The sequence below is a fragment of the Balaenoptera ricei genome, chromosome 20 (genome assembly GCF_028023285.1).
Source record: "Balaenoptera ricei isolate mBalRic1 chromosome 20, mBalRic1.hap2, whole genome shotgun sequence".
NCBI classification, from domain to species: domain Eukaryota; kingdom Metazoa; phylum Chordata; class Mammalia; order Artiodactyla; family Balaenopteridae; genus Balaenoptera; species Balaenoptera ricei.
Window position 1 is genome coordinate 48,298,433 of NC_082658.1, and position 12,712 is coordinate 48,311,144.

Here is a 12,712-nt window from a genome sequence, read left to right on the forward strand (position 1 = left end):
GACTTCTGCTCTGATGAAGGGGACGGGGAAGAGGCACAAGCCAAAGAGGGGTGTGTGATAACAGGTGAGTCTGTGCTGGGCCAGGACAAACTGGGAGTGGACAAACTGGGCCCCCACAAGCTCTCCCAGGTGACCAGCTAGGCTGTTGGGATCCAATGCAGGTTACCTTTGGTGGCGCCTGCAGCCCCCAGGTGGTAGATGGCAGCCAGGATGAGCCAGCAGGCTTTCTGTTCGTCGGGGGAGATGCCCAGCACCTTCATGGCCGTCTGGAGCTTGCTGAACTGCTGAGCCGCCTTCTGCTTCTCCTCAGGCTGCAGCGACAGATGGGCACACTGGCACCGGATCTCAGAGGGGCTGTCCCTCTGGTATCCCCCATGCTGCTGGACCATCAGGGCGGCCAAGCTAGAGTAGAGCCGCCCAGCCTGGGCTGGGCCCCTGCTATTCCCATGAGGCACTCCAGGCCATTCCAAGCTTCTCCGACCCCAAGGCCCAGGGCTGCCAACCCGTCCCCATAGGCCCCTCACCTTGGCCAGTGGTACAATCCCAAACACATTGTTCTCTGCCAAGTGGTTCAAGTGGAGCTCTGTCCTAGGGGTACAAACGAGGCATCAGCACAGTGCTTGGTCCCCACGCCAAGTCCATCTCCCTGCCAGGCTGGAGACAGAGACTCCGCTTCCAGACTCAGTTCTGTCTGCCCATCATGCCCTCCTGTCAGGCCAGCTGCTGTGGCCTTTCCTAATTGGCCTGGACACCAGGCCAGAGCACTGGCCTCCCTAGGACAGGTCACAGACAGGCCCTGGTGAGAGTGTCCAGACAGACCCCTGGAAGGGAGCAGGGAACCTGCCTGAAGGGTGAGTCCAGCCAGGACTGAGACCGTGCCCTCAGTGACAAGGAGAGCTCAAGACAATAGTGCCCTGGGCTGCTTGCTCAGCCTTATCATTTATCCTCTTCTCAGTGGACACAGTCAGCAAGCCCGAAGGTCTAAAGGGAAGAGCCTGGCGGAGGAGCCAACGTGGATGCAGGGAGGCCAGCATGGAGGGCACGGGAAAAGGCTTGGGCTTTTGGCCCCTGTGTGGACTCAACACCTGCCTAGCCCCATACTAGCTGTGTAACTGTGGGCAAGCCTCTGACCACCTGCATCTCGGTGTGCTTTCCTCTCCAGATCTGGCTTCCCAGGAGCACAGATCCTAGCTAGGCCCTGGGAACGCTGAAGGGTCAATGGTGCCCCTCACATATAGCCAGGTCCCCCATGCCCGGGGCCAGGGAGCTCCCGCCGGGCAGGGCCTATGGCTCATTCAGCTCGCCATCCCCAGGGCCTAGCTCAGAGCCTAACACATGGCAGGCATGAAATAAACCGGCACGGGATGCAATCAAGTGGCAAAGCCCAGGAGCTGTCAGTGGGTGGGAGCCCAGAGCACCCTCCTTGTTCCCTCTGTCCCATCTCACCTGAGGGTGCCATCCCCACAGGCCAGCAGGTAGTAGAAGATATTGAATGTGGCCTCACCGGCTGGGCGTCGTGCCACACGCAGCTTCTCCAGAAGCATCGTCTGTGGCACAGCATAGAGGGTATGTAGGCAAGGAGGCAGTGCCAGGTCAAGCTTCTCCCACCCACACCAGAAAGAACCAAGCCCATGGGAGCGAGTGGCTGCATCTGATTTTCCAGGTGCTCAACCAGCAGCCAGATCACCTCATAGTCAAACCTGGGGCAGACACCAGAGCCAGGGAAGAACACAGGCCCTGCCACCCTGCCCAGCCTCCAGGCACAGTCTTCTTGGGGAGCTGGACACTTTGTGGTGAGATACTTCATTAGCATGGAAGGGAATCAGCCTTGGCTGGGCCTTACTTTACTGACAGGCCAGCCCTGCCTGGGTGAATCAGCCTGAGAGAAACCCCTGAGCAGGGGCCAGGGCCCCAACTAGGGTGTGGGCAACCCCAAGATGGGCAGGAAGCTGAGCCGTGCCCCATACAGGGCAGGAGGCACGGGGGGCAGAATGTGGAGGCTCAGGGCAAAGTAGGCCAGCCCTGCCGGGCCCAGGGTCCATTTCGTTAGGGAAGAATCCCAGGAAAATCAGGTGCAGGAGAGAGTCTGATTTCTAGGGCATGAAATCAGGCAGCCAATCTCTTACTACCCTGAGTGTCCCCTCACCTGAACGGAGGCTGAGGCCACCTGGCCGGCTTGGTCAAAGTCCAGGGAGAGGATCTGGGAGAAGCGGGTGGCGTTGCTGTTCATGATGGTGGGGCTGTTCCCAAAGGCTTCCAGGAGGGTGTACAGAGCCTGCCACTTGTCCACTGCAGAAGACAGGCCCAGGACCCATCAGGAAAGCCACGGGCAGCTTGCCCCCAGCCACAGGCTCCAGAGGCCCAGGGAGAACGGGAGGCCCAGCCCATGGCTGCTCCTCCAGCACCCGAAGGCTCAGTTACTTAGACCAGGCTGCTGAGGATCGAGGGGTTTTGTGGACACGGAGGGGCCAGGGAGAAGGAGAGCTGGCACCTCGGCGGGGCCTCCATCCCCACAACCCTCTCCAGCCCATTCTGTTTCCCCAGTTGCCCCTGCCTCACCAGAAAACACCTTATTCCCGCTGGTGCCTGCGATGGTGGCCAAATATTGCACCAGATGCTGGCAGCTGGTGGTCTTGCCACTGCCACTACTGCCCAGGAGGATGATGGACTGGTCCTGACGGCTCATCAGCATCGCCCTGTATGCGGTCTGGGCCACGGCATAGATGTGGGGGGCCATGTCCTCCCGCCGACACCCCTTGAACATGTGCATCACCTTGGGCGCAAGAGGGACGGAAGGAAGGGATAGGCGCTCTTAGCTGGCTCCACACAGACAGCCCTCACCCCCAAGGCCCATATCTTTCTGGGTTTTTCACTCCAGGGGAGCCAGAAGGTTCTGAGGCTAAGGTCATGCATGGAAATGCAGATGCGAGCCAAGTGCTGGGCTCTGTGAGAGGTCGTGGGAGGGCCTTCTGTCCCCACCCCTTGAAATGACTCCTCTTCCCAAGGCCACTGTGGGAGTGGACAGGAGCCCCGTGGGATGCCAAGGGGAAGGGGTAGAGTCGGGGAAGCTGGGCAGGGGGTAGGGGATAGAGGGGGCGGTCTGTGGGGCCACATGGTAGCTGAGGGGGGCTGCACCTTCTCCGAGTACACAGCGGGGGCCCCCCGGGGGCTGAGGACCAGCAGGCTGGGGCCGGCGTACGTGTGCAGCAGGCTGGCACCATAGCGCTGGCGCAGCGTGTGCAGGACGCTGGACTCATTGAGGTACACCAGCGAGGCCAGATCCTCCAGACGGTCGCAGGAGGGAGCATTAGCCTGTGTGACAGGACAGGCGGGCGGGCACTGAGGAACAGATCCAGTCTGCTCTGCCAGCGGACAGCCTGCCCAGCCTGGCCCACCTCCTGTGCCCTCCACCAGCCTCCTGCAAACCTTCTCCACATCATCCTCGTCCACATCCAGGATGGCTCCATCATGGTCTAGCTTCACGCGCACCTTCCCCTCGGGCAAGCTGAGCTCCTCGGATTTGAGCTGAGTGGCTGCAGAGCAGGGACAGACAGACAGACATGGGCCCAGGAAGCCGTGGCAGCCCTCTTTGGGCCCTTCATGGTCCTGCCTTCTCCCCACTGTATCACCAGCCTCTCCTTGCTCACCACTCAGGCCTCTCCAGACCCAAAGGCCCACCCACCACCCAGCCGTGAAACCAGAGAGGCCCAGGCTCTGGGTCTCCCCAGACTCACCCAGTGAGAAGCCATCCTTATGGACCAGCCACACCTTCTCTGTCTCATACCAGGCTTCCTCAGCTGCGATCTGCTCTTCTGTCTTCACCTATCAGAGGGAGGGGAAGAATAAAGAGTCAGACCCTGTTCTGGAAAGCAGACAAGGACAGCAGGAGAGAGGAGACATGTGAGGGGAAGGGCTTCCGGATGAGCCACTGGGCGAGGGGGACAGGTGGGCGGCAGACACAGAACGGGAGACATCAGAGATATCAAAGGAAGAAGGTGGGGAAGCCAGGAGCTGGTGGCGGTGGTCCTGAGGAGCCCTGAGGACAAGGACACAGAGCTAGGGACCCTGAGAGCCCTGAGGGTCTGGAAAGACAGGGACACATGGAGTATGTGCCTAGGAGAGAGCAGATCCCAGGAGAGCAAATCACCAGCCACCCTCTTGCTCCCTCCCTGCGAAGACTGTAAGATCGGTATCCTGAGCCTCCAGCCCTCACCCTGGGCCACAGCTGCTGTGACCTTACAGGCCTGGCTTCTCCACTCATCCACCTAATAGGCCCTCCTTCACTAAGCTGGGAAAGGGCATTTCCTCAAGATCTGAGAACGTCTTCCAAGGACTTCAGTGCAAAATGATGGGTGAGTCCTAGCCTTGACCCTGGTCTTCCCTCCAGAGGATGCTCTCCTGGGCAGGGGCAGTGCCCAGATGCACGTGCTAGCCTCCCTGCTCCCCCTCCATGCCTCCTCAGAAGGAGCACAGACCCATGGGGACGTGCTAAGGCCATACAGGGGCATGAAGCAGCATGGCCAGGGACATGAGGCAGGGGCAGGGGTAGCAGTGCTCTGTCAAATACAGGAAGAGACTTGCATGCCACATGGATGGGCATGGGAATGGGTATAAAGGGGCTGGGAGCCCCCGGAAGCCCAGGTGGTCACTGATCAGGAAGGAGCATTCACGGGCAATGTCAGGGTGTAGGGCTGCCAAACTTGGCACCCCTAAGAGACCTGAGCTGGTCAGCAATGGTGCCTGGGGGAGCTGGGCAAACAGGAGCGGGGCCTGGCCCCCATGGCCCATCAGGCTCCTTTTGTCATGGGGGCAGTGGGGCAGCAGGGTGATCCAGTGACCTTTGGTGGGTGGATGGTCACTCCCCACATGAGCAGCCCCCAAGCTAGCCCTATCCCCCAACTCTCTGGGGATCCCCAGCTGCGAGGTACAGTTAGTCTCCTAGGGTCCCCCACCCTCATGAAACTGACCTGGGGCCAAGGCGTAAACACTGCTCTGTGATACTGACCCCCTGTGTGAGGGATTGGAAAGGACAAGAAACAATAATAACAAATACGTTATTTGTTACATTTCTTGGAGCTGAAAGAAAAAGATCTGGGTTCTACTCCCAGCTTGGATTCTGGCTTCAGATAACTCCCTCTCCCTCGCTGACAGCCCTTCTGGGCTATAGAGTCAGAAGGCTGGTTTATACAGCAGTCTCCAGACTTTGCATATCATGGGCCAGTGAAATTACCCCTCAAATAGGAGGATCACTATGGGGCTGTCAACGTTTTAAGGATCACTATGGGGCTGTCAATGTTTATGGGGCTGTCAACGTTTAAGACATCCAAAAAAGGCTAGTTCTTTATATTTGAAAAAATTAACTTTATAATACAAAATTACTTTTTTTTTTTTCAAATCATGAGACAGGTGAAACCTTTGTCTTGAATGGGCATGTTGTATGGGTCCAGGGTTTGGAGACTGATGAATAGGTGACATCAAAGGACCATGGCCTCCAGCTAGCTCCTTTAGAGTTAATCTGAAGACAGGTTCCCACATTGGCCAGCAGGGGGAGACAGAGGATGCGCATCTTCAGGCTTCTGAGTGGGGAGGGGGTGGGGTGGCGTTGGTGGGGTTCAGCCTTTCCAGCTTTCTCTACCCAGCGAGAGCAGAATTGAAACACCTAGAAACCAAAACTCTGGCCAGGTCCTTGGGCTTCCGTGGCTAAGAACCATATGCCACAGAGGCCAAACTGAGTGGCGACCCTCAGTCTAGGCACTCCTCCAGGGCCTGACACAGAGCTGCTCCATGTCCAGCTCCCGGCACTGCCTCCCCCGGGGGTCCCCCCAGATACCACGTGAGGTGGGAGCCAGAAGGGGAAAGAGGCCTTACACTCCAGCACAAGGCCTGGGCACAGACGCCAGCCCAGGTACAGGCCGGGGGTGGCGGGCGGTCACCAGAGGAAGCGGAGGGCTCCTGAGGGGGGCAGGAGTACCCTACCTGGCTGTGGGCAGGAGAGGCGGCCTCAGGGTCCAGCTACCAGCAGCAAGCAAAGAAGAGAGAGAGAAGAGGGGTGAAGACAAGCAGACCGTTGGCGTGTCCCCTTCAGCAAGCACCCCACGCCAAGTGGAGGGGAGAGGGGCTTAGCACCAGGAGGTGGACGGTGGGAGGGCTGGCCTGGCAGGTACATTGTACCTAGTCAAGGAGAGGCCAGACCAGGAAGGAGAGGCCCTGCTTGGTGAAGAAACACTTGGTACCATCAGACTCCTCAGAGGAGATGCTCTGATAAGTCATTCCCTGCGGCAGGAGCGAGCCTCTCTGCCTCAGGCTACAGTCCCTCCTGGGCTGGCCATCCAGTCTATTCTGAATTAGCCTCCTCTTCTGTGTTGCCAGGCCAGACCACCTCACCGCACCCAGGCCCTGGGACCCCTGGGAGCCTCTGGCCTTATCTCCAGGGCATTTCCCAGCCTAGCTCCCCTGTAGCCACCAGACCCCAGTATAGGCTGCCCCTGGCCTCCAGACACACACCCAAGGGTGCCACTCCCCAGGCCAAGGGCAGCCCTTCAGAGCTGTCACCCCTGCCTAGCTCATCAAACAGGACCACCAGCAGCCCCAAGTCTAGGACCCCTTCCTCAGACTCCCACTGCACCCCTGCACCACTCCCACCCCATGGCAAGCACAGGTAGCACCCATCCAGGTCCACCTGCCAACTGCCCAAGAACCAGGGGACTGTGGACAGACCTGGTGGCCAGCCTCGACCTCCCCATCTCTGTCTGGTTACTTAAAGGCCTTTCTGGAGAGGAAGGGGAGTCAGCCAGGCCTTGGACCTTGCCTGTTAGAAATGGGCAAGGAGTTAACAGGCCCCCACCTGGGTCTGGAGAGCCAGGGCATCACAAAAGGGGAGTGTCTGCTCCCTGCCTCGCACCCATCAGGCCCTGGCACCAAGACATGCCCTCCGGGGCAAGAGACTGGGGCCAGAGAAGGGGCTGGATCTCCAGCCAGAGGGGTCCCTCCCACAGGTTCCCTGGAGGAACAGGCCTCACTGTGCTCAGACCCTCCACAGTGCCCTTCTCTCATTTCTTCAAGTGGGAAGCCCATGTGAGGGCCCCCAGGCCTCCAGGGAGCCACACTTCCATTGTCAGGTGGGCCTACACACACAGACACACACAGTCTCGCCAGCAGCCCCAGCAAAGAGGAGACCAGGGACTGGGAACCACACGTGAGAGGCGGCATTACAGGAGCTGTGAAGATCCTCTCAAGCCGCTGGTGGGCCTCCTCTGCGGGGGTCAGCTGGACCTCGGGGGCAGCTCCTGCCTAAAGGTCAAACCACTATTAGTCCTGGCCTGGGGAATTGGAGGCACAGCACACCAAGCTTCTAGCTCAGGAAGCCACTGGGACCCCCGTGGGTAAGTGGAATAGGGTCAGGGAGGCAAGCCAGGCACCAATTTGAGTTTCTAAGCTCTCAGATGAGAATAAAAACAGGTGCCCGGGAGTTCTAGGGTTAATTCTTCCCACCACTTTAACCATTCCAGCACCAGGATGGCCCACTCTCACACGCATCCTCTGGCCCCTGCCCTGGGCCCAGGCGACAGGTGGCTGAACTCCAGGTTGGGGCCCATCTCAGCCCCAACTCCACCTGAGTGAGAGGCGGAGGGACAGGGAGCCAGAGGGAAGGCAGCCGGCCCAGGAACGGGCGCATGACGCTCTCTGGCTCCTTGGAGGTTCTTCTTAGGGGCTAGTGGTTCGCCTCACACCAAAACGCCCCTGCCAACTCCTGTGTGCCAGGAGGTCACTCCCCTGATGCAGAGTGGGCCAGGAGGGGTGAGGGAAGCTGCCGCCTGCTCTTTTCTGAGTTCTGCAAAGCCCGGGAAGAATGGAATGGGGAGCAAGGCAAGTCTGAGACCTTAGGAATCCTAGCAGGTAGCAGTCAGAGAGGAGGGCCTCTAGGGCCTGGGAGACAGGACAGGTCTTTAGGTGGTACCCTGCCCCACTTCCCCCTGACTGTCCCCTTTCAGCCAGAAGGAGCACACAGGAGCACAGAGAAGCAGTAGTGAAACTTGACGCATCGCTCCACCCACCTACCCACCCACCCAACTCCTGAGGCCCCAGAAGGGTCCACAAAATGGGAAAGCTTGAAGAGAAATGCCCCCCAACCCAAGGACCAGCCAAGCAGGCATCACCTTCCAAGGGAAAGGGCTGGACAGATCGTCCTTGGCCCTCCCCTGTGCCTCTCAGACTCCTGTCCCACCCAGAGGGCACTTTGTGGACAGACAGGACCGCAGATACAAAGGGGACCCACTGTGCTCCTTTGCCACCCAGGCCCAGAGCTCCTCAAGAGTCCTGCTGCCAGAGGGACAGCTGGCCAGGCCTGAAGAAGTAGTGATGGCGATGATGGTATCAATAAGCGCTGTTATCAGCATCACTATGGATGCTACCATTTACGGAGCACCCACCACGCCAGGGATTAGGCTCAGAGCATTCATTCCCTGTATCCTTTCTAATCTTCACAGCAACCCTTCAGAGTAGGTATTATCCCTTATTTGCAATTCTAAAATCCAAAAAGCCCTCCAAAACAAAAGATTCTTCTTAACTGTTTTGGTGGCAAAACCTGACTGTTTAATCCCCCCCTGCAGCATGAACATTCATAATTTTCCTGTGGAAATATTAATGTGTTTGGTCACGAGTTGCTGCTCATTATGTACATTGTGTGACAGTCTCAAATACAAAAATCACTAATTTCCAAAATACTTCTGGCCCAGGGGCTTCAGAGGAGGGATGGTAGACCTATGTGATCCCCACTCGACAGATGAAGGCTCAGAGATGCTGAGGCCCCACAGGAGTGAGTGGCTGGGGATGGGATGTGAGCACAGGCCACCTGACCCCAGAAATTCTGTCTTTCTACCCTCTCACTGATCTGCTAAGGCTCTGATCCTCGGCTTGGGATCTGGGGCCTCAAGCTGATACCATGTAGCTGGGGGCCAGGCCCCAACTCCCTCACAGGTGTGGAAGAGCAGCCGCATGCAGCTAACAGGTCCCCTGGGTTCTGGCATTCGGTGAAGGAAAGCCATGCAGCCCTGCCATCGGCACGTGGCCCGGGCCCAGCTTCGCAGTCATGCGGGGCTTGTGGAAGAGGCTTGGGAAAGCTGGCTGCCAGTCCTCAGGTGAGGGTGGTAAGGGAGGGTAAGAGGTTAGTGACACACTCAGGTACCTCCTGCTGTACGTCAGGGGCTGGTGACTTGTTCTGTCGCAATCCAGTGAGGTTCGACTTGAGGTTCGGGTCAGCGGAGCCCGGGTCCGCCAGCTCTTCCGGCTGGGCTGGGGAGCCTAGCTTCTCTGAGGAGTCCACTGTCTCCGGGGAGACTGGTTTCCCCGAGGAGCCTGGCTCCTGGCTAGAGGGCTTCTCCCCCTTCCCGGGAGGCTGCCTGCCACGCGGCCTGTGGCCCTTGCCCCTGCCCCGAGACATCAGGCTCCGCAGGCCCACGGAGAGCTCATCCTTGGCGGCCTCCTTCTCTGCTTCGGACTTAGGCCGAGCAGGGGGAGCAGGAGGGGGTGGCAGCTTCGGACCAGGGGCTGCCTTTTCTCCCTTCCTGCCTCGAGCTGGGTGCTCAGGAGATCTGACCGCTCTGCCCAGAGGCTCCTTGGCGCTGCTCCCAGGCTCCTCAACAGGCAGCACCTTGCTCACCACCTTCCTCACTGCATTCGCCACCCTCTTCCGGGACAGGCCTTGGGCCTCCTCGCTGGGGCCTTCCACTGAGGCAGTCCTCGGGCCGTTCATGGTGAGTGTGGATGCAGGGCTCTTGGCTCTCTGGGGGGCCTCTGAGGGTACAGGGCTGGTGGAAGGCTGAGGACTCTTAGATGGGCCACTGCTGCCCTTTGAGCTGCCCTCTAGCTACAGTCACACAAATACAGGGAGACATTAGCATCAGCCTGTGTCCCTGCCCGCCCCACAAAGAGGAAGTAAGAGGTGTGACCTCACATCTAGTCGTGGAACAGACATTCCATTCATCCAACAAACAACACAAGCTCCAAGAGGCCGCCCCAGGAAGCCCTCTTTCCATCTTCCAGATAGAACAACTGCATCGAAGAGTTTGGCTTCTTTCTCTCTCCCATAAAGCACAGCAGGTCACCTGCCGTCTATCTCCAGGCTTAGCAAGGAGCTGTGAGAGGCCAGCACAGGGTGCCCAGAGGCCCATGAGGTACCCCAGAGTTACTGGCTTATGTCAGGACAGCAACTAAGCCTGCATCCCAGGAAGCCCGCTCCCTCACAGCCCAAACACGGCAGAGACGGAGCATGGCGAGGTCAAACACCAATTCCTACCATCAATCCTGGGCCTAACTCTGGGGCTTCCTGCCTTTGTGGTCCCTGGTCCTTCTATCACCCAACTTCCTCTGTAGTCAGACCCAGAGCCTCCCCATCCCAACGAAAACCGTAATTAGGAAGTAATTCTTGGCCCGCAGACATGCCAAGCCTCCTCCCTCCCCACTCCTCTGGGTTGAGGCCACTGTCTACCCCTCACCCACACTCTCCAGAGCTGCAGAAACCCAGTGCTGGCCCAGGAAGCTTCACCTCAGCCTGCTTTCTGCCAGTCTTCCTGCAGTTTGCCTTGTGCAAACCTCTCAAGGACTGGAGGCCTCCTAGCTCCCAGAGTGTGCACGTGGAATGACAGGAGGAAGAGGTGGCAGCAGCTGCAGCACTCAAAGGGTTAAGCACTCAAGCGACCACAGCTCCACTCTGTCTAGGCTCAGCCAGCCTCTGGGCACCCAGGAGTCCACTGAAGATGCTGGCACACTCTGCCTGGTGGGGACTGTCTGCGGTCCCGAGGGACCGCCACTGGGCAGGCCAGGCTGGCTAATGGCAGGGCAGTTTCCTGCAAAGCCAAGCCACATCGCCTGGGAGAGCCAGGTCAACCTAGGGGCTCCTTGCGGGTCAGGCAGTGCCCTGCCACTAATGAGCTGTGCTTGAGTCCTCGTTCCCCAAACAGTGACCTTGGTTCTAGGGTGTACCTGGCTGCCATCTCTATTGAAATGCAGGAGGGCGCTCACAGAGTGGACAGACCTCTGGCTGCCGTGTGGACAGAGACCCACGTCCTGAGCAGAGCTGAGTCAAACGACCTCAGCCCAGGCCTCAGGTACAGGGTGGCCCTGCTGCAGGGGTGGGAAAGGGAGGCCTTGAAGGGGCCTCTTCCTCAACCTCTTGGGCCAAGAGTGTTCAGTGGCATGTCAGGGCCCTGCAGAGCTGCCATGGCCCCAGCTGCTGGGCCTCACTCCCTGCCCCCCACTTCTGGCTTTCCTCCCATGCCTTCTAACTGAAGCTCATGATGACAATGATAATGACAATGATGATGATGATAGCAACTGTTAATACTTAAACGGAGCTTATTATGTGCCAGGCAGTCTTCTAAGCACTTTACACATAATTTCCCCCCCAAATCTGGCATTCTCCAAGGCCGCTCCCTCGCAAATCTCAAACATATGCCCTTGAAATCACCCTGACCTTGCAGCACTGCTTACAGATCAGGTGGAAGCCATAACACCTGGCTAATCAAATCTCTACTCAAGAAAGGGGTGTGTGTGGGGGGCAGGGGGCAGGCACCATGTGGGGTAATGAAGTACAGATCTGTTTTGTGATCCAGCTCTGTTCCCGAGCCCTGGGCACTCCTGCCCCCTAGATCAACAGCAGCCCTCTCCTAACTACACATCTCTGGACCTGGCTATTCTAGAACCGTGTCCCCTCTCTTGCCTTAAAAGTGTCCAACTTTATTCAGGGTCTCTATCCCAAGGCAGAATGACTTGGTGGGGGGTAGTGGCACTGCACGGCTGGAGCCTGCCTCTAGGTCACCCGCACTGAGCAGCTGACAGGGTCTTGGGAAGAGACAGCAGCAGCTGCGGTGAAATCCCTCCCCGCCCTTGGCTTGTGCCACCCAGAGCAGGACGAAGAGGCCCAACAGCTGAGCTCTCATTTGCCTGCCTAAGCCTCTCCAGCCCCAAAGAGTTCAGGAAACCAGAACTATAGGTAGGAACTAAAGAGGGGGCTTAGGGAGAGGTCCCCAACATGCCTTGGCATTGCCATCTCCTTCACACACACCAGGTTGGCATCACACATGCTGCACTTTCTGTCACTTTATTGGAATTCCCTCTAGCCACCCCACACGGGAAGGGGCACCCTGCCATGCCTGCCTGCTACGTGGAACTGCCTCCCAGACTAGGCCTGGGCTTGTGGACACAACCTACCTGGACACACAACTCTCTCTCTCTCTCTCTCACACACACACACACACACACACACACACACACACACGGGTCTAGGAGAAGCACTTACAGCCCCTCCCTCCTTGGCAGGAGGACCAGGCTTCGGCAGAGTTTTGTCCTCCTCCTTAACCTGAGGGAGCAGACAAAGAAGTCACTTTGCAGGTCAGAGGTCAGGGTGGGGAGACCCAGCACTAAAAGCACAGAAGGAAAACATCCAAGCAGTCGCTCTCTCTGAGAGGCAGAGCTCCTGAGTGCTTAGGAGTCCTGGGGCTATGGACTTGGGCAACAGATATCCTATCCTGGCGTCAAAATTGTCCAGTGACAACTTCAAGAATGAAGTCTCTGGGGGTGGTTAAAGCCAAGTACCCTTTGCCCTCAGTGACCAGCCACGTGACCCACCTAGGCTGCCTAAAGAGGTCCACCCATGAGAGCGACATCATGGCCTTGGTTACAGGGTGGAGAGAAAGATCCAGCTAATTCAACTCGG

At 58.3% G+C, this 12,712-nt stretch overlaps 1 protein-coding gene across 17 annotated transcripts in view; it reads right to left on the bottom strand.

Annotated features, from left to right (window-relative positions):
* Positions 1-12,712, bottom strand: part of MYO18A (myosin XVIIIA) — a 95,474-nt gene that overhangs the window by 41,372 nt on the left and 41,390 nt on the right. For 8 of the 17 annotated variants that reach the window (XM_059908153.1, XM_059908151.1, XM_059908150.1 and 5 more), the window contains exons 3-11: positions 5,977-6,012; positions 3,735-3,822; positions 3,427-3,533; positions 3,136-3,312; positions 2,560-2,773; positions 2,147-2,289; positions 1,447-1,547; positions 525-588; positions 167-311 (exon numbers count right to left, since the gene is read on the bottom strand). In XM_059908153.1, coding sequence (XP_059764136.1) covers positions 167-311; positions 525-588; positions 1,447-1,547; positions 2,147-2,289; positions 2,560-2,773; positions 3,136-3,312; positions 3,427-3,533; positions 3,735-3,822; positions 5,977-6,012 — 1,075 coding nt within the window. Of the gene's footprint in view, positions 1-166; positions 312-524; positions 589-1,446; positions 1,548-2,146; positions 2,290-2,559; positions 2,774-3,135; positions 3,313-3,426; positions 3,534-3,734; positions 3,823-5,976; positions 6,013-7,212; positions 7,291-9,184; positions 9,866-12,295; positions 12,355-12,712 lie in introns of all 17 variants that reach the window. The other 9 variants (XM_059908156.1, XM_059908146.1, XM_059908145.1 and 6 more) reach the window with 3 other exon arrangements.